The sequence below is a fragment of the Lytechinus variegatus genome, chromosome 16 (genome assembly GCF_018143015.1).
Source record: "Lytechinus variegatus isolate NC3 chromosome 16, Lvar_3.0, whole genome shotgun sequence".
Lineage (NCBI taxonomy): Eukaryota > Metazoa > Echinodermata > Echinoidea > Temnopleuroida > Toxopneustidae > Lytechinus > Lytechinus variegatus.
In genome coordinates this window covers 4,727,065-4,753,567 of record NC_054755.1, presented here as the reverse complement: position 1 = coordinate 4,753,567, position 26,503 = coordinate 4,727,065, and the positions used below count along the sequence as shown (strand labels likewise).

The 26,503-nt window shown below is 36.6% G+C and overlaps 1 protein-coding gene across 2 annotated transcripts in view; it reads left to right on the top strand.

The window, feature by feature from the left end:
• Positions 1-26,068, top strand: part of LOC121429469 (cAMP-dependent protein kinase catalytic subunit PRKX-like) — a 57,241-nt gene extending 31,173 nt beyond the window's left edge. For both annotated transcript variants that reach the window (XM_041626486.1, XM_041626487.1), the window contains 3 exons: positions 8,061-8,156; positions 20,900-21,035; positions 23,491-26,068. In XM_041626486.1, coding sequence (XP_041482420.1) covers positions 8,061-8,156; positions 20,900-21,035; positions 23,491-23,619 — 361 coding nt within the window. In that variant the 3' untranslated portion in view covers positions 23,620-26,068. The remainder of the gene's footprint in view (positions 1-8,060; positions 8,157-20,899; positions 21,036-23,490) is intronic.
• Positions 26,069-26,503: the final 435 nt, after the last annotated feature.

Here is a 26,503-nt window from a genome sequence, read left to right as displayed (position 1 = left end):
TCCCCCTGTCTATCCCTTCATCCTTTTCTGACGTAGTCTCGTGTTGTGTTGTCCTTCTGTCTCTAGTCTGTCTGTGTGTCTGTCTGTCCATCAAGCCTTCCCTACCTTCTTGCCCTTTTCTTCCCCTCTCCTCCAACTTAACCCCTCCCCTTCTATCTCTTTATTTTCCTTCATCATCATGTATCTCATTATTTTCTACGATCCGGCTTCTTTCTGTCAAACTCCCCCCCCCCCCCCCCCCCCCCCCCCCCGCCCCCCACTCCATCTGTATTTCTCTTTCATCATCATGAATCTATTCATTTCATCTTCTCTAATCAATCTTTGTTTTACTATTTACTACCCTCCAGCCTTGTTCACTAATCCCTTTCTCTAATCCTCTACATGTGGAGGGGGATGTATCCTACTCTTAATATTGAGTTTTCCTCCCAGGGGAACTATCCCAGAACTGACGCTAGATGTACCATCATTGCTTAACTCGTTCACGTTCACGTGAGTCTGTCACTCCACTGCTAAGGGAGCTTCATATGCTAAGGGTTCATGAATGAATTGATTTTAAGATCCTCTTGCTTACTTTCCAATGTTTGATAAAATCAGCTCCAGTCTATCTTCAACGATTAATATCAGAATACTCACCCTCCTGCAACTTGCGCTCATGCAAAAAAATCACTCTTAGAAGTTCCTGCCATCAACACCCAGTCTTATGGTTCCCGATCTTTTTGTTCAGCATCCCCTCAACTTTGGAACAACCTACCTCAGAGCATAAAACAAGCAGACTCAACCGACAAATTCAAATCTATGTTAAAACTCACCTTTTCATTAAATAGATCATCCTTAGCATATGCAGCTTCAACTGTTTACTTTCAACTGTCAACATGTATAATTTAATTTTAGCTGAAATTTCTTGTCTTCCTGTTTTTCTTCCTTAAGCGCTTAGAGACATTCTTTGTGATAAGCACTATATAAATGATGTTGATTATTATTATTAATTATTATCGAGAGTGCATCTGAAGTTGTGCATCTAACGTCTCTCTAGTTGGAATGTGAGAATGGATGTAAGAGGCTTCCTATGTCTTCCATCACAAAAGAACACAGATGGAATATAAAGGCTGCAATCAATCAATCACATTTGTTTAGCCTAGAAACACTGTTTTCAAAGACATTAAATTCAAACCACATAGCTTTCTGTATTATTTTCATATATTTTTTTTTCATTTCTCACTTTAAAAGATAAAGGAAAAACTAATGACAGAAAAATTATATGATCATAGACTTACTACTCTCGGGGGGGTACTTGACCAAAAAAGTGGTAGGGGTGTGCCGCGGGCGAGACAAAAAGGGGGCCTTGGAGCGGGCTTATTGTAAAAAAGATGGTCCTCGGAACGGGCTTTTGAACTACAATTTTGTGAAAACGGGGGTCCTTGGAACGGATGGCCAGCGTGTGAGTATGTGCGTGTGCACCCCTATGGAACGGGCATGCATGCATGATGCAGCTAGCGCGGCCTCCGCCGGGTGCGCTCGTGCAGAGACGATGGTCGGACAGCGCTCGGCAGCCGCTTTTCACCAAAATTGCAGCAGATCAATGCGACCGGAACGGCGTAACGAAAAATATGCGAAGCTTTGAGGAGGATTTTTTCTTCTTTTTTCTCAATAAGACAAAAATGCTATGCCTTGGAACGGAAATTTGGGTGTAAAAATGGGGGTCCTCTCCACGGCACATACCCACTATGCATTATATACTGAGTGCCCCCCCCCCCCCCCCCCCGGGACTACTCTGTAGGTCCATGGTATGATGATTTGATTGCAAATACATTGCATTGTGTAATACATGTCTTTATCACTACAATATTATTGATTCATTTGTGTTCTTTGAGTATAGGTTTCTCCATTAGTAACTGATAAACTATTTTCCTTGGAGTGCCTATAACAAAAATACAAGTTTGGCAAGCATAGAATTTGAAATAATCTATTTAAGATAATATAGAGGCAATTTTAAACAATTGAGAAGAAAACATTAAAACCATGTAAATGGCCAGGTCATTGATTTTAGATTATAACACAATAATAAAAAGAGTAAATGAACAGTCTGTCTGTATTTCCTATTGTAAGAAATTATGTCAATTATTTCAAATTTATAGATCAGTGAAAGAAAAAAACTTTGTTCACCCATATGGCATTTTTCTTTTTTTTTATTTTGGATATGAGGGTAATCCTTCCCAATGTCTCCATGATACCATCCAAAGTTTTGATAATGTCTCCCAAGTTGCCCATCTATCTCTAACGTTCATCACCCATCCCTGATGAGTTCTTAGGGACAATGCACTTTGGTAATGAACCTCAACAGAGAGTTCATTCCATGCCCCCATCATGTGGGCGGGCAGGCATCGTTTTGGTAGACCATCAACGTTTCAAATCGCTGAGGATTAGCCATAATTGCTAACATCGTTCAAAGAAGACATGATGTGTTTTTGGAAGGGACGCATCATATATTACCCTTGGCGGCTTCCCCATGGTGGCTGAACATGTGCTAAATCTATGTCAAATAGATGAATAAGTTTATGATCATTTCGCAGATTTCCTTATAATTTCATGAAGTGTAAAGAAATAGATGTCAATTAATGTCTGGAAAATTCTTTGTTTTTGTCATTGGTAATGATCTGGATTTGTTTGAAATCATCCAATGTACTGTTTTTTTTTTCTTAGTGAAAAGGATTTGTAACATTGATTCCACATTTCCACTCATTAAGATCATCAATCTGTCTTACGAAGTTGATTTCCTATGTATATGTTGGCCTGTACTTTCTTAATTTCTAAAATTAGATTCAACCCCAATTTCATAATTTAAGATTAAATTGTAATCTAATAATTTGTTAGTGGTATCTTCATTTTGGAATGTAAGAAAACTGAAGAAATTCCTGAATGTACAATATTATATGCTTATAGTTGATCCTTGCTTAATACATCAGCAAAGATCTTTATTCATTGAAGTTTAGCTTAGATTAGTTTATTTATAAACTTTATTTTTATACTTTTTTTAAAGACATTTGTTTCGTATATTGCAGATTAAAGAGGACCTTCATGTAATCAATATGTAAGACTGTTTATGAAGCTACCATGTTTACAAAAAAGACTCAATGAATGCATACATATTATTGAAAATATATATAGCTAAATAAGTAATATATGTACATGTATAAAGAAATTTAAAAAAAATTGATTGATAAAAGTCAACTAAGTTTTTCTTTTCCTGTATTATATTTACATGTATATCTATGTAAGGGACCCCTCTGTAAAAAAGTGTTGATATGTTATCAACGCTGAGAAGGGCAATCCCTCCGTCTTTTTAACGATCATTTGTATGTAATTTTAAAACTATCTATCGTTGTTGTAATTTTTAATTGACGGAAAATAAATACAATACAATACAAATGAATGACAAACTACATATCAGGCTGGCTAGATATTATAAAGGTAATATAAAAGTAATATTATATATTAAAGATTACTTCTTCTTTCAGTCCAGCTTATCAGTATACATTGCAATTACTTATTAATCTGGAAATATATTCCTATAGAGAACAGCCCATCATTCATTCATTCTCATCACTCAAATAAGGTGGATTATGATGATATTAAGTTCCACCGATATTGTCATGAATATTTTGTTTCAAAGGGTTACTGTACATTTTATGGGTGCATTCAACCATTTTTTAAAGCAGTCACATACACAAACCAATAATCAAAAGAAAAACCATGAAACATTGTCACTGTGGTTCTGCATTCAAGCTTCCTTTTTTGTCAAAGTTGATTAACCCCTATTTCAAGCCAGTTATAAATCATGATTTGAATCTTTGCTATTGTTAAATCAAAATTTAGCATCAATGCTTCTGACTGTTGCATGGCCTTCAAAACAATTTTTTTTACAGCGTTCGAACATTTTGAAAAACTTCACGAACTTGTTTTAAGCACAACTAATGAAAAATCTCTTGAATGCATCCATGGTTCAAACTATTAAAACATCTTTGAAACCATTTTTCAAGCATGCAAAAACATTGATTGAACACAACCTTGAAGATGAACCTCCTCTCTGCTATACGAAATTGAAAAATGATCTTGATTAATTGATATTTTAGCTTGATAATGATAGAATGATTCCTCATGCAGCATGGACGTATCAGATGGAAAGTTTTCTGTTTTTACTCCTAGTTCTTCAGTTTTAATTCATTTAATTCTTTTAATTATCATTTTGTTCTTTTATGACTATACTTGAAGACCAGCTGTATTTCTGTCTCAATAGTCATCTTCAACAACCATTGTTGTTTTTTATTTTGAATTTTTTCAAGCATTTAAGAATGATGGGGACTAGTATAGTTATTGACCAGTTCAGTTTAAATGTTTTTTTATGCTGTCTAACTGGGACTTAAAGTTTGCCTAACAAACAATAATTTATGAAAGGAGTTAGTAACACAAAATGCTCATGCATGATCCATTGATTTTTTTTTTGGTGGGGGGGGGGATACCCAAATTACGGCCACCAAATGTTACAGTGCTCCTGAAGTCAGATTTATCAATAGGACTAGAGTAAAATGGGAAGTCGTTCAGTTTATAGCACTTCATAATTTCCAATCACTGTTGCTCTTGAACCTCACTGAATCATATTTAGCAAGATTTGTGGCCTGGAATCCCTGGGAGTTGTGTATGTGGCAGATGTCACATGACATACTAGAGGTCATGTGACACCTCTTCTGCCATCCCATAAATTTGACATGCAATAAAATCTACTTCTGAGTGGATGGACATCATAAAAGACAACCATCAATGATCTCTTCTGCTCCATCATATTTGATTTCCAAAATTGTCGCAAAGAGGGATGTCATAAGAAGATAACGTTATGATGTTTTCAAACAATGTCTAAGAACAAGATTGTCATAGAATTTGAGCAGAGGGTTGATCTTTTAATGATAAAATTAAGTAAATATTTCATTCATAGTAAAATTCATAATTCAGAATTTGGGGAAACTATTTCTGAAAAAAAACATAGACTGACAGAGAAAGGTCTGAGGGTAATTTTGTATGATTTCAATCATGGGCGAAAATACTGTAAATGATATCATACTTTTCAGGGGGGGGGTAAATATTTTAGTTGACCCCCCCCCCCCCAAGAATAGGTTTTTAGGGGGTATTTTTTTATACACCAGTGTTTATAATCATAGATTATAATAGATTCAGGCAACTTGTTTAATATTAGTAAAATAAAGGAGGTTTCTTGGTAAAACATAGGCTATATGTTTGTTGTTGGTAGAGAGAGTTTTATAGCATCTGCTGATGACATAGAAATAAGCTTTAGAATCTGACGAAACGGTGGCAGCTAGCAACTGTGCTTGCTGTTGCTAGATCTAGGTCACCCGATTATGACAGCTAGTACTGTATGCCTCTGGTAGAGTCCTAGAATGGCATTCTCCCAACAACGGTTAGGAAAACCCCAGGTGAACTTACGCCTCCCATTCATGGAATGCTAGTTATCAACACATACTCCAAGTATAAATTGATGTAATGATACAGTGATCAGTACTAAAAATGCTAAAAATGTTTGATGATGTTTGTTAATTGCTACGTAATGAGAGCATAAATACTATAGAATAAAATGATAAATAAGTTTTCCATTCTTTGTTTCCCATGAGTATCGAAGACGGATAATAAGTTTTTGCATTCCAGGGAAGTTATAAGTGTGAGATAATAATCTTGAATAGTCTGGAGTTAGTTATACATGGTTAAGGGTTTGTTTATCAGAATACCACTGAATGTGTTTTATCTATTTGGAGTCTGCACCTATAGACTATACTCTTCAGACTGATGTCACAGACACATGAAGTACATTCCTGATTCAATATGGCAGCCATTTTTGAAAGCTAATGATCTTCAAACATGCCCCCTTTGCGTAATGACCGGTCTGTTCACATTATGAATGTTGGCGGAGGTTGCCAAAAGTGTCAAATATAGGGCTGGGCAATTAAATGCTTTGATTCTTGGCCTATATTTATAGAGCCTTGGTTACAGTAGACTTATTAGTGTTTCTTGGGCTCTTGGCACTGAATTTTAAAAATCTTATAAATCTTCAAGTTCATTTAGGTTTTATAAATTAATTGTGAATGACCAAAAAATCTCTGGCCTTTGAACTATTCAGAAAACAAAATGTTAAGTTTGTAAGTTTGTTGTATTGATACTTTAATATTATTGATAGTTTTCATCTTCCATGCAAGTCAACATGTCTCTTCTGCTTCGTCCAAGGCAAGCCGTCGGATGGAGGGAAATCGGGGACGGCTTGTATTGGCAGAATCCTTAGTTGTATCATCTTTACGTATGCTTCTATTTTGATTTTTTATGCATTTACTCCCCCCTTCCTGGGCTCCACCATGAATACTCTTGCTCCTCTTGGTACAAAGTGGCAGATTTCAGATGATGATAGGAATGATGATGATGATGATGATGGTGACGGTGATGATGGTGGTGGCGGTGGTGATGATGACATGATGAGGATGATGATGATGATGATGATGATGATGGTGACGGTGATGATGGTGGTGGCAGTGGTGATGATGACATGATGATGATGATGATGGTGGTGGTGGTGGTAATGAAGATGATGATGATGATTATCAGCAGTACAGTGTAGTATATCGCATGTTGAGATTTTCTTGTATGTTTTCATGAACGTTGACATAGCAACAAATGATCAACTTGAATTCACCACTGTATTAAGCCTTAATGTATGAGGAAATATGTACAGGGGTCTATGTGTCTTCAGAGGTTAATTGCTAGCCAACAATGATAAGTGGTGCACATTGGAAATATGTCCTCAGTACTGTAAATGGGTCTGTGTTAGAGACTACTCTCTCTTGACTCAGACATCACCTGCGAGCCAAGACATATCTGAAATGTTTGGCAACACTAGGCTAATAAACAGACCTCTCTGATTACGATCAGTGTCCATACATAACACAGATGTCCATCACTACTTAAAGGTGGTTTGCTTGGGTCCATCAAAAGGTCACTTACACTGTTTGTACATCTATATGCTACAGCATTGTGTCAATCTTCTTAACTTGTTGCTTCCCAAAGAGCTTTGTTATCCCTGGGCAAAATATTTGGGAATTTTAGAATTTAGTTGTCAATGGGTTAAAATCAAACAGCTATTGATAGGTGATTCTAGCCATATATTCTTTTTTTTATTGAAACTTTTAGAATATAAGTAAAGTAAATGATCACACTCTCCTCTCCAACTCTGTTTGTCTCTTTATTTATTAATTTATGTATATTTGTATTTATTTATTCATTTATTAATTTATTCATTCATTCATTCATTTATTTATCTTTTTATTAATTCATTTATTTATTTATTTATTTAGAGTGGTTTATTACAATGTATCATTAGCAGCCATTAAGTCAAATTGCAGAACCCTTGACATAAAGTCTTCAACATACAATTCAAAAAAACCTCACAAAACTCACTCCAATTCTACTTCTGATGAAACAATAATAAATAGAAATGCTGTTTATCATGGTGGAGATGAATGTGTTAAATTATGATATGCATCTCCATCATGATAAACCATAATTTGAAATACATTCATTGGAATATATTATGGCATCTGTTATGAATGAAACGCATTTGTTCTTCCATCACTGAATAGGGAATCAAGGAGAATGTCCTCAATAGACACTCATCTAATGTAGATGTGAACTTTTTACAAATGAATCAAAATAAGCCTAATTTGCATTTTTCCCTATTTTTTCTCTGTTTGCTTTCATTTGACATCAATGAACTATGATCTCCATATTCCCCCATCCCCCCACGCCCTTATGAGATCTCATGCCATTCAATTCACGTATATGCTCTTCACACTGCATTTTATTAATTCCATACTGTCCTTAACCCAGCCCAAAGTATCCTTAACCCCATATTGTCTTTCTTTTTTTTCTTGGGGGGGGGGTCGGGGAGGGGTTCACACTGTATTTCTATAACCCCCTACTATTTGTTATTTTGTATTCATCTCTTGCTACAGGTATCCTCCGTTCTATGATGAGAATCCATTTGGTATTTACGAGAAGATCTTGGCTTGTAAGATAGACTGGCCTCGCTCAATAGGATCTAAACCAAAGTAAGTTTTTTTTATTTACTTCTCTCCAAGTATTGAAGTCGGTTCATCAGTTTATTTCTGTTTGGTTCAAAGTCGCCTGTTAGAATGCCCAAATCGTCCAACATTCTTTGGTCTATTGCCAGTTTTTCCAATATCCATTTGGTCCATTGACTATACCATCTATTCACTGTTTCTTTGAATAAGGATTAAGCGCAATAACCATGTCTCTAAGGTCCATTTGGTCTAATAGCCATCTGGTCTATTACTATTCATGATATTGATTTAGCAAGCTCACATCCTCAATTTCCCCTTTCCTTTGGAAGTTATCTATTATTGAATGATAAAAATCAAAAGAATTTAATAAAAGGGGATTTAATTGATCATTACCCAAAACTTAAAAGATTAGAAAAGACAGATTTTTTCACTTAGGCTTGATTTAGTGACCAATGTGTTTTTTTTAATGCAGGGATTCTTGCAATTTAATGGATTCTTATCATTTGATTTGATATTACGAGTTTGTCTGATATCCATTTGGTCTATTGCCAATATCATCCATTCACTATTTCTTCGAATACGGATTAAGTGCTAAAACCCTATGTTCTAAATCCATATGGTCTTAAAGTCATCACTATTCATGATATTGATTTAGCAAGATCACACCCTAAATTCATGCATTGCTTATGGGTGTTTTTATTCTTGTGTTGATTGTTTTCTTGCAATGCACTGATGCAACTATTGCTCCATAGATTAGATGCAGAGAGAGAGAGTTGGTTTTATTTTTAAGCACTACAAAAATCAACACAAGTTCCAAAATCATTTGCACCCCTTTTCTACCATACCGTGAAAAAAATCACAGAGCTAAAAAGAGTGAACCCGCCCCCAGAAAAAAAATGTCCATCGTAAGAAACTTTAAAAAGGTATTTGAAAGCAAACAACCGTGAAAATAAGTGCAGATATTGCATTATGTGAGTATTGGATTATTGAATACAGCTCTTACCTTGAATGCATATTACAAGATTATGACTCTCCTGTCACTGTTCAGATATTGTTTACTACTTGAGGTGTTTTCATACCCATCTATCAGGAGAATTATCTCAGTTGTGTTTCTTGAATCTGTTCAGAAATTAAGCATGACTTGTGACTTGCTCTTTTATTTCTACAGCTAAATTTGACATCAGATCTTTATTCTTGGTGTTAAAAGGAATCTGAAAGCAAAGTTTAGTATTAAGAAAGATCTCCTATATGGAGATTGAGGGATGTTAGGGCTCTAGAGTCTTCTACTTTGATATCAATTTTCTTTTTTTCAAAGTTGAATAAAAAATGAAATTCAACATTTTAAGTAGAGTCGGTCGGGTTACAAAAAACAAATGTTATATATTATGGCCTGGTCCCACTGGCCGACGGGAACGAAATGTATTCACAACGTATACAGCGGAAAACCAAAATTTCGGGGTGGCTCCATCCATTTTCGTTGGTTCTAGACAATGGACAAAAAATGAAATCACAGTGGCTGGATGCTCGATGGATATAGAGCGTATGAAACACGTATGCAAAGAGTACACAACAGATGCATAACATTTTTCAATGGATGACAAGATTCTTTTATTTTTACTTCCTCTCTGCATCCGTAAGCGCACTGGGACCAAGCCTTAATTAAAGGCCTTAATTGTTTTGAGGTAATCTTGGTAATATTTAAATATTTTTTCCTGATTGGGGTGGTGTAAATATGGTTTAAGAACATTCCTGAACCAGTTGTTATGGATTTGCTGACCAGTTGTTCATCCATGGCTCGTCCATGATTGTACTTGCCAGTCGCTGACCTCACGATGTATAACAGGCATTCCAATGACCTATTCAGACAACAGGATATAAGACTGTTGTATTGTTGGTGTCATGTGCGTATGCAGAGATTTGTTTTGTAGGGGGGGGGGGCAGGATACGTTAACTTTAAAGAAATTTTTTTAATTTGAAAGCGAGGGAGCAGAGCAACCTAGCTTGACACTGGGGCGCTTTTGTAATACCCCTTTCAGCATACTCCTTCACATCTGTTCCCTCGACCACACTAAACAGTAACATTTACTCCTCATAATTCTTAAAGACCCTGACCGGTGTAAAAACGATCATATATTAAAAGAAAGGTAATGATTCATAGAATACAAATATACCAAAAATATGCTATATATCTCCTTCCATTTCTTAAAAATATTATATAAAAATCAAAGAAATTTCTCCTCCAATGTACGCTTCGATAGAGCACCCCCACGTTGCCTGGAAATGATGACGTCATGTTGTGTCTGGAGGGTTACGATTCCATAGGTTTGTGTACAAAAGCATTGGGTATTTTCTTCCATTTCTATATTATGAATCCAATATTTTTCGTTTTCAGATGAAAATGGCACTCACAATTATTCACTGTTCAAATTGATGGAAACCTACAACTATTCACTACCTTTTTTTTGTGATTTCTTTGTTTGGCACTTATTGGGCCTAAATTGCTATGTCAGGAAAAGTTGTGATACATAATCTGAATGCAGATAGAATTGAAATCTACGCCAAATAAGCAGGAAATAAAATATGGCAAAAACTAGTTCAAAAATGTAGATTTCATAATTTATGCATGTAGAAAAAAATATATGTGATATCACTCTGTGATGGAAGTGAAGAAAATGAAATGCGTAATCTGGAAAGCAAAAAAATAACCCTGTTTTTCTGTGTACAAACCTATGGAATCACGACGCTTCTTACACGTGAGGTCATGGTCTCGAGGCATTTGAAAAGCAAAATAAAGCCTATTTTACTAAGCCGGGTTCGAAGCCCGATAATTGAAATATTCTTAAAGCTTGTGTATAGTTTTGGTAAATCCACCAAAATGCACCTATTACTATTCCAATTCATTGCTACCTAATATGAACGGATATGCCCTATAACAGTTAAAATATGGAGGATATGAAATGAAAATGTGTTTTACATGATAAATTTTGCGATTTTACATGGAAATTTAACTTGATCGGGTCACCCGATCAAATTAAAATATCTGTGTGTTTTTGTCTTTCAATTAAATCCTATTCCAAATCATGGAATGGGCTGAAACTTTCAAGATATGTTCTTTGTTTGTAACTTTTGGATATCTAATCACTAAATTTATAAGATAAGTGCTTGAATGCCCCTTTTTTAAATTTAAAACAAGCATCGCCGAGAGAGGGCGCTATATATCCAAGATTTGAATATTTGAAATTTTCTCAGAGTAGTGCAGTTGGAAAAATATCTAACGGTCTCTACGCTTCAGTACGACTGTCATATTAGATTATATTCGATTATCAATCACATTATTGACCCTTTACCAAAGCTATACACAGGCTTTAAGCAAAATACTCAGCTGGGAAGGGGTAAAAATGAATAAAGCTCACATTGCTGTATTTAGTAGCTTGTAAGCTTTCGATTGGTATATAATTTGTCAATTTCATTTTTGGGTCCGGTCTGGGTCTTTAACCGACTTCCCCTCTTTTCTGAAGATCCTATGGAGAGGGTTTTGTGAAAGATGAGTGACAATAAAGTTGTAGGGTACAAGTGCCCTCCCGCTCCCTGCCGCGGTGGGGGGGGCCTTTGTGTCATGTGCCCTCTGGTTAGATGTCTTGGGTTATTGGACAGATTTAGTTATAATTTTTGCAATATTTCCTTTTACATTTTTTTTTTCATTTGATAATATAAGAAGAGTAAACTATAAATTTTAGATCTTCCCACAAATTTCAATTATGAAAAAAAAATGGCTCAAAGTGAATGGTCAAGGTCGTCAAAGCCTTTCTGCAGCTTTGGCTAAAGGTCAATAAAAGTAGTATATCATCTACATTCCAGTGATATTTTGCTGATCGTACTGCACTTATCAGACATTTGTGATGAATGAAACTTTTGAGACCTAAGACAGAGTTATAATTTAATGATGCAGAAATAGGGGATTTCATGGTCAATAAAGAAACCCATTAGACATGGTCAAACTGGTTGCAGATAGGATATAATATGGTTCGGTGGTCATGTAGGCCTAGTCAAATGACAAAGGTCCTGGATCTTGTAATAAGGGGCATTGGCCTAACTAATGGGAAATGGGGGTCATTATGTTTGATCAATGAGTTTGGCCAAATAATTTGTTTACAAACAAGTGTTAACAAAAATATATTTGTGTCAAACAACCCTTCCCCACCCCCTGCCCTCCACTAAGTGTCTTTACTCTTTACACCTTTACCTCTGATGCACCCCCCCCCCCCTCTTTGGGAGAGGGGGGTCCTTTTCCCTTAGAAGTCATCTGCTCCATCTATCATTGATGAAAATCACAAGTATTGGATAAAAGGGGATTTAACCGATTATTACTCAAAGCTTAAAAGATTAGAAAAGACAGATTTAGTGACTAATGTCTTCTTTAATAAAGGGTTATTGCAATTGAATGGATTTTCATTGTGATTATTTGATGCTCACATTCCCTTCTGACATTTGTTCTACAATAATGATTTTTTTTTCTGCTTAATATAATTTACAATAAGTGGCTGAGTGGGGTTTACTCATGTGACCAAAGAGATAGGCCTACATGTATCTGATTATATAAAAATACAATTCATATTGATGTGTTTGTAATGAAATTTGACTAAAACTGATTTTGAATTGCATATGGTCAGTAAGGGAATACGATGAAAACTGGATTGAATTAAGTCCATCTACGTTCAAGGGAAATAATTCTAATGTTAAATCATTTATAGAAGAATAAAATAAATCAAATTATATAAGGTAGAATAAGTGAAAATTATATATTACATTCTTAACATTGTAACAAGTACGTACCAGCATTGCATATCATAGCATGGATTTTATTTTTCATTTGCCCATTGTGACATAAATTAACAACCATTTTTCTTCTGGAAGGTGTCGATGCAGTTTGCTTCTTTAATACGTCTCCTGTCTCTATTAATGTTTTCTTTAATTTTCTTTTCTTTTTTGGTTTTATAAAACTTATATTTCAGTTCCCATACCAGGCATAATATACCAAATTTAAGAATATTTATGGTTACATTCTATTTTTCAATCACCATTTTGCAATTATAAGTCAAATGGGTACTGTTCTACAGAAATGAGCAAGAAACCAATTCTATCATTTCAAAGTGTTAACAAAACTGTCATAACACTTTAATTAGCATTCAAGATTTGAGTTTATTCTAATGCTTTTTTTTTTGGGGGGGGGGCAGTGTGGAAAATACAGATCTGAATTACAGAGACTCAGAGAGAGTAAATTATTGGTTTCAGACCGCCTCGAAGTTCGCCAGTTCCAGGTATTCTCTGATAGGGAAATTTACCCCGATCAGAAAATACCAGGTATTTTGGTAATGTGAAAGCAAACTACGCGTAATTTCCCCGAAAGAAAATACCCGGTAAATAGTAGGTACTTGGCGAAATTACGAGAACTTTCATGGGGATTTTTCCAAGGTCGCAGGTATTTTGGCAATGTGAAAGCAAATTACGGGAACTTTTAGCCCAGCGTGTCGTTGGGCGCGGCGGCGTGGGTGGCTGCTGGGCTAGTGATTTTGAATCTCGCGCCTTGCCTGCTTATCAGACCACACTGCGCATGCTCGTAACTTCGGGAACTTATCCCGAAGGATGTGTTTCAGGGCGGTGTGAATGCAGGAATAATTAACGGGTATTTTTTAGCCTTAAAAAGTTCTTGTAATTTAACTGGGATTCTTGTGATCAAAACATGCTCTTAACAAAGTGCCAGTAATAGTTGCTTGTATGTATTTGTACAAACGTTTTACTGACTGCCCAGAATTGGAGTTACGGATGATTTATTGTAGCGGAATTGATCTGTCTATTGTTTCAAACATAAGTGCATGGCACAAGGAAATAGTGTTATATTGATTTTCAGGGTTGTGTTACCCCAGTACAAGGACATTATAACCCCCCATGAATTGCCATGCTCCACTTGCCCCAGTCAATAATATCCAGCCTGAATGAAGACCGGTGCGTAATCCAATCTTCTCAGAATGGTCTGGATCTATGTTCTTTGTTTCTATTCAATTGACTGAAACTTTGGTCACACTCTTAGGGAGTTGAATGAAAAGCTACAATAGTGTTTTCAACAAGCATGATCTCAGAATCAGTCCTACACTGCAGCAAAATTCTCAGTAGTCAAGATAAATATCAGTTGTGGTAACGATCTCAAAATGCTGATTTCGAACAGAAACCAACAAAATGACCTTCCCAAAGTGTTTGTATGTATAAATATGAAATGTGTGCCAAATGGCTCTGGAAAAAATGTCTAATCTGAGAAATGAGCAAAATAAGCATGGAATTCCTTAAAATGTCTGGTATTTTTACAAACAAACTGTCCAGTGTCCAACATATGCCTTTTTGTGTTAGTGATCATCAGAATTTTTGGTTTTTAGCTAAGATTTCATGATTTAACAAAGATAAGTTTATTTCAATGTACCAGAACTAGATCTATGATAGTATGGTGGCATTTAACAGTGATTTTAAAGACTTTCTCATGAAATAATTGTTTGCTGTAACCAAATTCATTTACCTTTAAAGTTACAATGCCCTTTGATTTGCGCCACCTTCAGACCTAAACTGCCTGATATGGACCCTGCATCCTTAGCCAGGATGCAACATTTTAATTTGTAGGCCTCCATTCTTATGTTGTTGAGTTGTTTATTTGGGCTTTAAGGTGCATTTCATTCAGATTTAGAATTATTTGTAGTCCTGTAGTCTTCAAGTTTCACTGCAGTGATAAATGATATTTTTTCAATCTCATGTGGCATCAGAAGAAGGGGGCGAGACTCCATGACCCTGTTCTCATAACTGCCCTAAAACTAGTTTACTTGAAACTAGTTGAACGCGTCATGAGAACGGTCTGTACCTGGTTCCTTTTTGATTTCCGTACTCAAACTGTTTTATGTTTCATTGTACCCTCAAATAGTCTTATTTCTTCTTGCACCTTGCTCCTTTAATTGACTTTCTTGAATATTTTTGTCTCAGAATTCAATGCACCCATGGTTTCTGAATATACGACTCCTCCCTTTGTTTGTACTTCAGTGTTGTCATACTAGGTTAAGCTAGTTATTTCTTTAATATTTCAGATAGGTTTCCTAAAACATCAATTCCCTTTGTGACCTTTGACCTTGGCCCACCTGCTCGGTGTTGTCCCCAAGTTTAAGGTTTCCTTACAAATTTGGAATATTTAGCCACTGTTCTATATAGCATAGTCTATTTTTTGACGTATAGACCTGAATGTTTAGACTTGTGTCAAGTTGAAGGGTTCCAAGACATTTGCTCCAATGGAAAATCTGCACACAAAGAAAGACATAAAATACAACCTCCAAAAACAAACCCTGATCCTAATATTTTACATTATTCTGAACTAAAAACTTTACAATCCTAACTCTAATCCTATGCCCTCTGAGATATTAAGACCTGAGCAAATGTCATAGCCTCATAGGAGGTTGGAGGATATGTCGTGTCACCAGTTGAAGATCTATAATGACAATTATTGTGCTTGAAAAAGTTGGAAGCCCCTCTAAAGTTTTGGTCGCAGTTCTAGTTCATTACTACATTATTTTTATGAATGTGTTTTGTCCATTGGCTGTTTTTCACATCAAATCATTTTTCATGATAATCATGATTGGCCTGTCAGGTCCACATGGAGATGAAAAATAGTTTTGTGCTTTATTCCTTCTAATTATTGATATCTTTCAGTTCATATCAATTATAATCTCTTTAGCCCCCCCCCCCCCATGAAAACAAATCTGTATTCTGAAACTCTGAATCCTCTCTTATGATTTTATTTTTCCTTGGGTAGCTACAATTGTCATGATTGAGAACAGTCTTTTTAGAGAGGCCCACAAACGTGCAAAAATATGTGCCCTTGATAAGTGTTAATTGGTTCAGAAAATGACAGACGCTTGCTCGTGGGGGAGACCCCCTTCGTCATCAGTCATATTGATTTTGCATACCCCCTGCATTCATTCAGGAATCTTTATACAAAACATGCATCTCTGTGATCAATGAACTGTCTAGTGAACTATTCTTGAAATTCAGTTCAGATATTTTAAAAGTTTGATTGCATTGGTGATGTTGGTTACATCAAGTGCACATACGTGTATGAACCGATATGTTATTCATGGCAATTATTGGAAATCTAGACCCATTTGGGACATTTTTATGCGAGTGGTAATTTTGAGAGAGAAAAGAAAAATCTTTCAAGAAAGACCCTAGTTATTAAAGCTGTTTGATCCCCCCCCAAAAAAAAAGAGTGGTTAGATTGATGATAGATCGCAATGAATCATGATTTATAGAAATATAATTTGTTTGAGAAATGCTCACATTCATGGTGGAGGTGCAGATTTTCTGTTATTAGGCCTATATTTTTTTGTAAATATATTTTTACTAAAGAAAAGTAACAAAGTAGATTAGAATTGAAATAACTCACTTTGTTTCACCTCTAATAATAGAGTCTGAGACACAAGACTATTAGCCAAACCAGGGTATCATGCCCAGTTCATGTGATTCCCTCATTGTTTGAAAGTACACATTGACCTCATAGATTGCTCAACTCGTTCTGGTTGCCATGGTAATCACAAACAATTGTATCAGTCTATTAATAGCAAGGAGAACGCTCTCCTCCTGGAACGAAAAGTTTAATGGAGTGCAAGGGGGGGGGGGCTGTCTTTGCCTCTTTCAGTTTTAGGCCTACAAAATTATGAAATCATAATGTCAGGTGAACCTTGTGTACATGTACCTGAATTACTTGGGGTTTGTGCATTCCATGGCGTGCATGATTTACGATCCCAGAGAAAAATGTTTGATGTTTCAGGAATATTTTAGGAGGGCTCAGAGTGACTTTCAAATTGAATTTATTGTTTTTCTCACTTTTCATATTCATTTTTTATGCCCTTCATGTCAAAATGTTCATGACATTCATTGTTAACCAGGGCCCTGGGAATGATTTTTTTACAGGGGAAGCTGATGTAAATTCGACAAGAAAAAAAATTAAAAGGGTTTCACTAAAAAAAAAGTGAATGTCGGTTTGGTCCCGAGAAATTTGTCAAGCAAAAAAAAAGCTCGGTCATACCTTTTTTCATTTTGTCACACCAACCAGAATTGCAGGGGTGTTGCCAATGGAGAATAATAAATGCAGCACCCCTGGGAAAATCTTAGGGGTGCTTCAGTATCCCCAGCACTTCCCAGGGCCATGTGTTTTTCCCTTTTACTGTATCAAATATATGCATATACACCCTCTGGTTGTTGTGCGTTTGGGATATATATGTATTGCATGGGCTCCATTCTTTTGTACAAATGTATTTTGTCACTTAACATTTGTTTATTCGAAATTGGATAAAAGAATATGCACAGTGACTAATGATTAGGCCATTGTAATTTATTTTTATTTTCTAATCATCCAAGTCAATTTATAGGCATATTGATAGTTTTGGGTCTTCCTCCCAAAAATTGGGAAAAATATTATACTTCAATCTTAAAAGACAGATCCAGAGATAATAGATAATCTTGCCCACAGGGAAATTGTAGTACTTTCATTGATCACAATCAATTTGAGAAATTAATCATCTTTTTGAGGCATAGAAAGATGCTCACAAACATGACCTGATGTAAATTAAAGTCCTTTTGTTTCTGATCGAAAACGAGAGAGATGATATGACAGTAGATGTGAAACTAATCACAACAGTTGAGTCTCTTCGTCATTACCAATGTCATCTCTCATCACTTCCTTAGTGCATCAAAACTGATACTGAGCCTTACCTGGAAACCGTCTCATCCGGCTGCTACCCGGCCTCTCCCCTCCCCCCCATCCTCCTTCAATGTTGAGAAACAACATATTGATATCACTATGACCTGTGCATATATATCTAGAGCCCTGTTTTATAAAGACTTGCATGTCCTCTCTGAGGGGCCTGGTAATTAGGATAAATGCCTTACCAAAGGACTAGCACTAGCGCACCAAGTTGTAATCGAACTCGGGTCACCATAGTCCGAAACCCGTGCTCTACCGGCTGAGCTATCGCACCTCCTCAGATCATGTGATTAAAATATTGCCCCAATTTCACCTTTTATTATCTCTCTGCTAGCAATGGCGCAATGAGCCGAAAGTTTTACGCGATATAATAAAAAGTTGCGAGCCTGCAAAACAAGCAAACAGAAATTTGAACATTTTTATTACAAACATTCAAGTTTGTGATTGATTTTTACATAATATTCAGAAAATAATATATTTCACCCTCATCCTTACATTTTCATTCCTTTTCTTTTTTATTTTCTTGGTCATGAACAATTTTGAAGGGGGAGCCCCTAAGCCCCCCCCCCCCATCTGTACACCAGTGTATGCCATGCCAACAGCAGCATCGTTATATATATTTTATATTCTTCCAAATGGCCCTGTCTGTAAGATTCAAACATATTCTTGTTTCAAGATGGGAGACTCTTCACCCTTTTCCATACCTCGGCTCCCTTTTCCTCCAAAGTTCTTACCCCTCACCCTGAATCTCAATTCCTCAGACAATGCATTATATCTCATCCTTTCTTGTACCCCTGTAATCATCCTTCAGTAATGGCGTTTAACAAGAAAATGTGTCGCGGGTGGTCCCCCGTGATGCTTGTTAGAACAGTTGCGTGTGATTCACTGCAACGGAATGTACGATCCCTCTAACAATGGAGTAACCCATCTGGGGCCCGTTGCATAAAAGTTTTTACCTGAGAAAACTCAGGTTGTTTTTACCGGAGTTATTGCCCCGTGTTAAAGTCAATGGCAGAAATCAGACTAACCTTAGTTTTCAGTATTTACCAGAGTTTTCTCAGGTAAAAAGTTTTATGCAACAGGCCCCTGGAGGGTTCGTGATTACTTTCTCTGTCTGCAATTCCTAAGAAGATATTTTGTTCTTATTGTTGTTCTTAAAAATGATATATGAGATTTTATTTCTAGTGAGACTTATTATACATTTAACTATTTGACTTGGTTTGAATACCCTTTTGAATTTTGGGTCATTTTCATCTGTTTTGATTGATTTTGTTAGGAATATCATTTAAGTCAAGAATATCATTCTTGACTAGGACGGAGCTTCAGGAAGCCGTTTGTAAGACTGGAACATGTTTCTAAGTGCTAAGTCAGTTTATCATTTGGTAGAAATGGTCACCAGTCATGTGTAAAGTCATCTTAGAGAGTAATGAAACCTTATCCCTGATTTCACTGTAGTCAATAACATGTTCATAATTTTCTGAAAAGTTTGTCCCACTTATATTATGTAAGACGACCATGGGTATTATGGAGTTATTTGACTTCGTGTTGAACTACATCAGCCCGATTGCTCTGTAGGTTTTTAGCCAAGTGTGATAGGGTGCTGTATTACCTCAATGTCAAGTACACGAGGCCATGGTGTCATTATCTGGAATTCCACCCATGCCATCGACTTTCTGGTAATTCCAGAGCCTAGCGTTCAAATAAATCAGGACTCCTGTCATTTTACACATAAAAGTGATGAGTCTGGCCATTTCCTGAAGTTATAGCATGCAGGCCTGCTTTGGGAAAGTCTTGCAGTACACGGTCATTTGGGATTAAAGGTAGAGGCTACAGGGGCAATTTTCTTCCAATGCCATTCAAAAAGCATTTAAAAAGCCTAGGGACTGTCAATGACACCAATCATACTATCTTTATTTCCATATTTCTCCAAATGTCTCTTTAAAAAGACTTTATATATTAAAAACAGTTGTCATTTCAAAAAGCAAACAAAAATTTGAAATGAATGGAATAAACAGAGTGTGCACTGTCTAGCCGAGAATCTGAGTTGAAAACACGGTCACTAATGTCTTTATAATATGAGTTTGAAATGAGTCAAGCACCGCAGCCGTAGTTTATGATTAGCCTAATTCCCTGGTTCTTGGAAAGCAAGCTTGTCATCATCATTTTCTTGGCATTGTGTGACTGTTTACTAACTTGATATCAGAAAGATTGTTTACATGTTGATTTATGAACTTTCACTTACTTTGATTTTCTTGTCCCTTTTCCAATTATCTGCACTGCATTGACATCTGTTCTGGTATTTTGCATTGTCACTGTATCACTGTTATCTCTTTTCTCTCTTTATCAATTATATTTGCTCTCTCTTCCCGTCTATTTTATCTTTCTGTCTATCTCATCCTCTATCACTCTCCCACAATTTCTCTTCATGTGTGTTGCTTATTTCCAATCTTCCTGAGCCGAGTTCCTCCCATTTTTCCTTCTTCCTATCTCCTCATCCCTTCCTAGCCTGTCATCATCTCTCATTCCTCCCTTTCTCTCCTTCCTTCCAACTTTCCACCCATCCCTTAACCTTTCCCTCCCCCTTTCCTCTTCCTCCTCCCTCCCCCTTTCCTCTTCTGCCTCCCTCCCGCTTTCCTACTCCCCCTCCTACACCCTTCCTTCTCTGCTCCCCCTCCTACATGTACACCCTTACACTCTTTCTTTCTTTTCCCTTCCACCCTCCACATTTCCTTCCATACCCTATTATCCCAAACTCCCACCCTCTCCCTTAGCTTTCTCCTTTCTGTCTCTTTCTCTTTATAACTTCATCCCTTACTCCTCCTTTCTACTCCTTTTTTCTATTTTGCTCTCCTTACCTTCATCCCTCCCTCTCTCACCTTCTTACCTCCTCCAATCCTTCTCACTGTTTATTACAAGTTTGCGGTTGTAATGAAGATATAGTGTTGCCACTTATGATGACTCTGCCCTTATCATACTACAGGAAACTAATCCAGGGTTTACTGGTAATAGACAGGACCAAGAGGTTAGGCTGCATGAGGGCGGGCTCCAATGACATCAAGAATGCTGATTGGTTCGAATCCGTCGACTGGGAGATGGTTAGACAAAGACAACTCAAGGTGAGTGGTGTCCCTGAGGGACTGAAAAGTTTTGCAAAAACCAAATTGTGGCGGCGATTGACCGAGGCCCCAAAAGGGCGAGGCCTTTTCCTATTGCCTTAGAAACACTGTCGGTAATGGGGGAATTTTGAGCAAAGGCAGGTCAGGTGGTGACACAACATTTGCTCCTGCGACAGTTACTCCAGACTGATACCCCTTTCATAAACTCAATTATGTGGCTAATAGTAGCATCATTTGGTTGTAAAATTGGAGGAGGACCAGAGTTATCCGCATTATTTTGATGCTGCTATTATCCGCATAATAGCAGCATCGGGACAAGATTTTGAGTTTATGAACGCATTTCCAAATAATGCGGATAATTGCCATGGTGCTGTCACAAGGTCACCCTTTTCCAACACCACCGCATCGGAGGGGGCGTGTCCAGTTGTCATGACGATTATCCGCCTTTTTCAGGACGGGCGCTCGTAAAAATAATGCGGCTTATTTTCGGAGTTTGTGAACGCAATTTTTATTGAATTATCCGCATTACTCTTAGGCGGCTAATTGAAAAGGGTATAAGACGTAGGGTTATGGTTGCAATTGGATTTTATGTTAGGTTTAGGGTAGGGCATAGCGTTAAATGCAGGGTTGAAGTTGGTCTTTCGGTTAGTGGGTGGAATCAAGAGCGGAGCAATTGTCGCCGGAGCAAATGCCATGGAACCTGTCGCGGAGGCTTCTAAGGTCTAAAGCTAATGTTGGCAGTGATGATAGACATAGTAGCAGCTCTAAAACAAAATGAAAAAAATGATAGGGCTTGGAATGAAATTTAACTAGAGTAGCTGTAGTCAGCAAACTTTTCAAGAGAAAGAAATCATGGGCGCAGGCTTGTGATGTCATGCTTATTAATGGGGGAGGTGTGACACTGCATTTTTAGATCTTGGGCCCGTAACGCAAAGCTTAGCAATGATCGTAGAATGATTGATTCCATTGACTACAATGTTCAATCAAGCATACGATCAATCGCTAACCTTTGTGTTACGGGACCCTGATGTGCTTTTAGCAGCATCATAAATCAATCATCATTAAGAGTTGTAGAAATGACAACAATTCAGATCCGGTTGTTCTCATGCTCTTATGGGATCAGTACTTGTCCCTGCTGATCTAAGCCTCAAATGTCCATTACGCAAAATTATTTGTAGTTTGAGTAAACTATCAGTGTATTTATTCAATTGGAAATGTTTATTTGAATTTTCTTCTTAAGGCCCATCATCATCATTACTATCATTCTTTTTTTTTTCAAATGTCAAGCTAACCCAATAACGATCAGTCTCAAGATGATTCTAGGAATGGTGGTGATATTAGGTGCAATTTACAACCTTTGCCTAAGTCTATAATCCCTATTTTTAGTTGCCAAAATTGCAATTCATCACCAAAATTAGATCCTGTAAGAAGGTGAAATGCATTAGCTGTATTTCTTTCTTGAATATATCAATGACATTTTAACTATTGTTTGGTAGGCCGAAAAAGGTTATCATCCTGTTGAGAAAGTATATAATAACCCTTAAATTTTATCCAATTATAATTATATAGTCCATTGATTAGTCATAAATGGAAAGGAGCCTTATCATTGGTAGATATCTGCCCAACTGACATCATAATGTTCCGAGTCTAACCCGATGCTAAATCTGCCACGATATCTCAGGTCTCCAATGATTCACACCATGTCAAAACATTCCTACCAGGATGTCAATAGAGTGATCCTCAGATCAGTGTAAAATCTAAATTTCTTTCACAAGAGCTGTTTAGAATAGAAATAACCCTTTTATGTTCAGAGATTTAAATGCACTACGACCCATTGACAGAAATATCATTTGATGGTGGCTTTTTTGTTATATTTAAGTTGGCAATTTAATTTTTTTTTTTTTTGGGGGGGGCTGATCACGCTAGCCACTATTTTTTTTACTGCCTTTGAGTTATTCCTCATGTTTCTTAATGAGACTGTGTTCCCAATTTGTGGTAAAATTACCACACTAGATTTTGATAGGGATGAGTTGTGTGATGAAAACACTGATTGGAGTTTGTAATTTTGTGTAAGAATTTAAGATCATGTCTGAACATACGGTTGTGTTCTTATTACATGGGGGTGGTCTGATTAACCTCATACTCACACCAATCACCCTAACCCCCTCCCTCAACGTTGCCCAATTCAGTGCATCGTACATCATCATCCTAACCCTCTTACTCTCCTCCTCCAATGCTTTCATACCTTCTTTGACCATCCCCTTCTCCTTGAACCACCCACCTCAAACTCAAAAGCCCTTCCTCAAACATTTCTGTTATCAATCCACAGCACATACCCTCACCCCCAAACCCCATTTGCCTTCACCAAGTTACCCCTACCGTTCCACTGTTTCTTCCAAACCCAGCATCTGCACATATTCACATGAGTAATTCTCATTCTCATCTTCTCTTCCAGCCTCCAATTGTTCCGAGGCTAACCCACCCTGGTGACACGAGTAATTTTGACGAGTACCCTGAGGAGGACTGGCAATCGGCAGCTTCTTCTGTCAAGGCAGATGTCCTCAAACTCTTCAAAGACTTTTGATGGCACCTGTACCCTCTGCTCCGGAAGGGGCATTTTGAACTCTTAAGGAGGATTGACTCGATAAACATCTTTATACCCAACCTATCACGCCTCTTGGTACTGGATGTTCCTGAAACGACATGCAGGACACTCAAGATTTCAGTGGTACAACGTTAATCGTTTCCTTGGTGCAGTTGTGACAAAGGCCCATCATGGCAAAATTTGGACAAGCCCAATTGGCAAGTTTAGCCTCTTACGCCAGTGGCAGACATGGTAGAATGTACATGTACTCCTTGATCTTCAAACTTGATTTATGACATGGATATAGAAATTTTGAAGGCCCTGATTATGCAAACCTAAGATATGGCACAAAGGTTCTTATGTTCATGATGCGAGGGACAATGTCCTCCATAAAGAGCCACAAGAGAAGAACCTGTGAAACAAGGAGTGAACAGTCATGTAGTTACTTCAACTTATAAACATTTTATGAAATATCGTACTGTGTTTTTAAAAAATGACACTTTTGAAGAGATCGTGACTTCGTTGAAACACTACAAATGGCCAATGGTATCAAGTATGAAGAATTGACTGATCTAGTATGGGTACAATTCTTTCTTGAAGCATGGAGCGTATTGCTAAGATTACCAGGAACATCACTGGAGAGCCTTCGGAGAATGAAAGGGACCTGAAAAAAAGATGCAGATATTGCTGCAGCATCAAGGTTTTATCAAGTTGTGGTGTCCTCTACGTGTTGACTCTCATATCAGAATTTAACAGAGTTATAATATATCTGTCATAATTGTAAATGATAATTTACACAGATGAAACTGAAATCAGGCCTACAGTTAATGTGCAGAAATCATTAAAGTAGATTAAAGGCCAAGATTTTGTCATTGCTTATCAGATTGATAACTTAGCTTGATGATTGTCAAAAGTACTATGAAGACATATTTTCATGAATCAGGCTTGGCTCATTATTAAATAAAATATAGATGTTTGAAAGTCTTCCCTGTCCTTGCAATAACCTTCCAAACTTTTATACATGTGAAGCTGCTTCAAAAGCTACTTGTAAAGTTATGCATGATTTTACGATGACTGGAACATATTCTTATACTAAACCAGACTGTCATTTTATTCTTCATCCACAAAAGTTTAAATACAATCCTTGTAGAAGAGAAATTCTAGTTAGCAAGCAATTCAGTTCAAAATTCAGTATTATCAGAATTGGCTTATTATTTTATGAAATTCACTCCTGTTTTATGTGAAGACCAGAGAATGTTTTCACTGGAACATATACCAGTCTTTTGTAAAATTCATGCATAACCTTATTAATTGCTATTCATAACAGACTTCAGGCACATCTATCCAAAGATAATTTGAAAAGTGTTGTCTTCCAAAAAAAGTCTACATGGTGACATTGTTTGTGCCCAGCAATACTGGTGATCAAATCATGTAAACATCTCATGTAGCCCAGCTATTTTTCCTTCTTCTTTTTTCTTAGCAAATGTTTATGATGCTGGACCTTTATTTTTTTCAAGGTTTAATTGGAAATCTACCTATGATTCCAGTATGTTATGCAGATACATAGAAATACTTCTTTCCAAGGCTTAACATAACATTAGAGTTGCGAATATTCATTCTATGTCTTGCCAGTCAACACATTTTTACTTGGATTTGTTTTCTGCTCTTTTATTATCTATTGAGTATTGCCTGCAACTGTTTCCATGCAAAATAATTTGCTGCCATGTAGCTTTCAAGGTAGGTTTTATTTAGAAGTTTCATTCAACAATTATCCCACAACAAGATGGGCTCTGTACTAACTTTGATGACAGAAAAGGGAATTTGTATTTGGTAAATTGTGTGTGTGCATTTTAAAGTAGTCAATATTACCAAAAAATAATTATATAATAATAATAGAAAATCTTTAATGATGATAGTGATAAATACTAATAAGTTACCTCATCCATTTGCAAACCTTAACCTTTCTATAATTTGTCTTTTTTTTTTAAATAACTTATTGTCAGGGTGAACTTCCCCTTTAATATTTCTCTAACAGAAATGTTGATATTATACTGATCCTGAAAGAGTTAATAATAATATGTAACATTTAAAGTGCACCTTCTATCTAGTTTCAGAGGTGCAGAAAGAAATATTACACAGAAAGGGGAGGGGTGTTATTTGAAATATGATGAGAATAGATATGTCTTAAGGTTGGTTTTGAGTGACTCTATAGACTTGGCATTGTGTATTGTTGAAGAGATTGCATTCCACAAAGTGGAGCACTATTAGCAAAAGCTAATATTATATTTTCAAACACTCCTCATTTCACAAGAATTAATATGTAGTACTAGTCCTAAATAATTTATGTGTACTGTGGACTTTTTACGAGAATTTTGTAATGATAGACAGTACTAAAGTGATATTTCTCTTAAATAAAGAAATAATGATAACCATTGTAAAATGTATGCTTACCAATAATTTTGACTCTGTAATAATGATGATCCTTAACAGAAGTATGATTGTCACATTTTAACTGCTGGGTGCCATATGATAGTTTATATCTTCAAGGTCTGGTCCCACTGACCGATGGACACAAAACATACTCATAACGGATACAGCGGACAAGCAAAATATTGGGGTGGCTCCATCCGTTTTCATCCACTCCAGACAATGGACAAAATGGGCTAATAATGAAATCACAGTGGACAGATGCTCGATGGATATAAAGCATATAAAAAAAAACATGCAAAGAGTACACAACGGATACATGATGTTTTCCAACAGATGGCATGATTCTTTTCCGTTTTACATCCCTTCTGCATCTGTAAGTGCAGTGGGACCAAGCCTTTAACTCTTGTTATACTAAAAAGTAGAAAGAAATATATTTTCCCAGTGTATTTTTAAC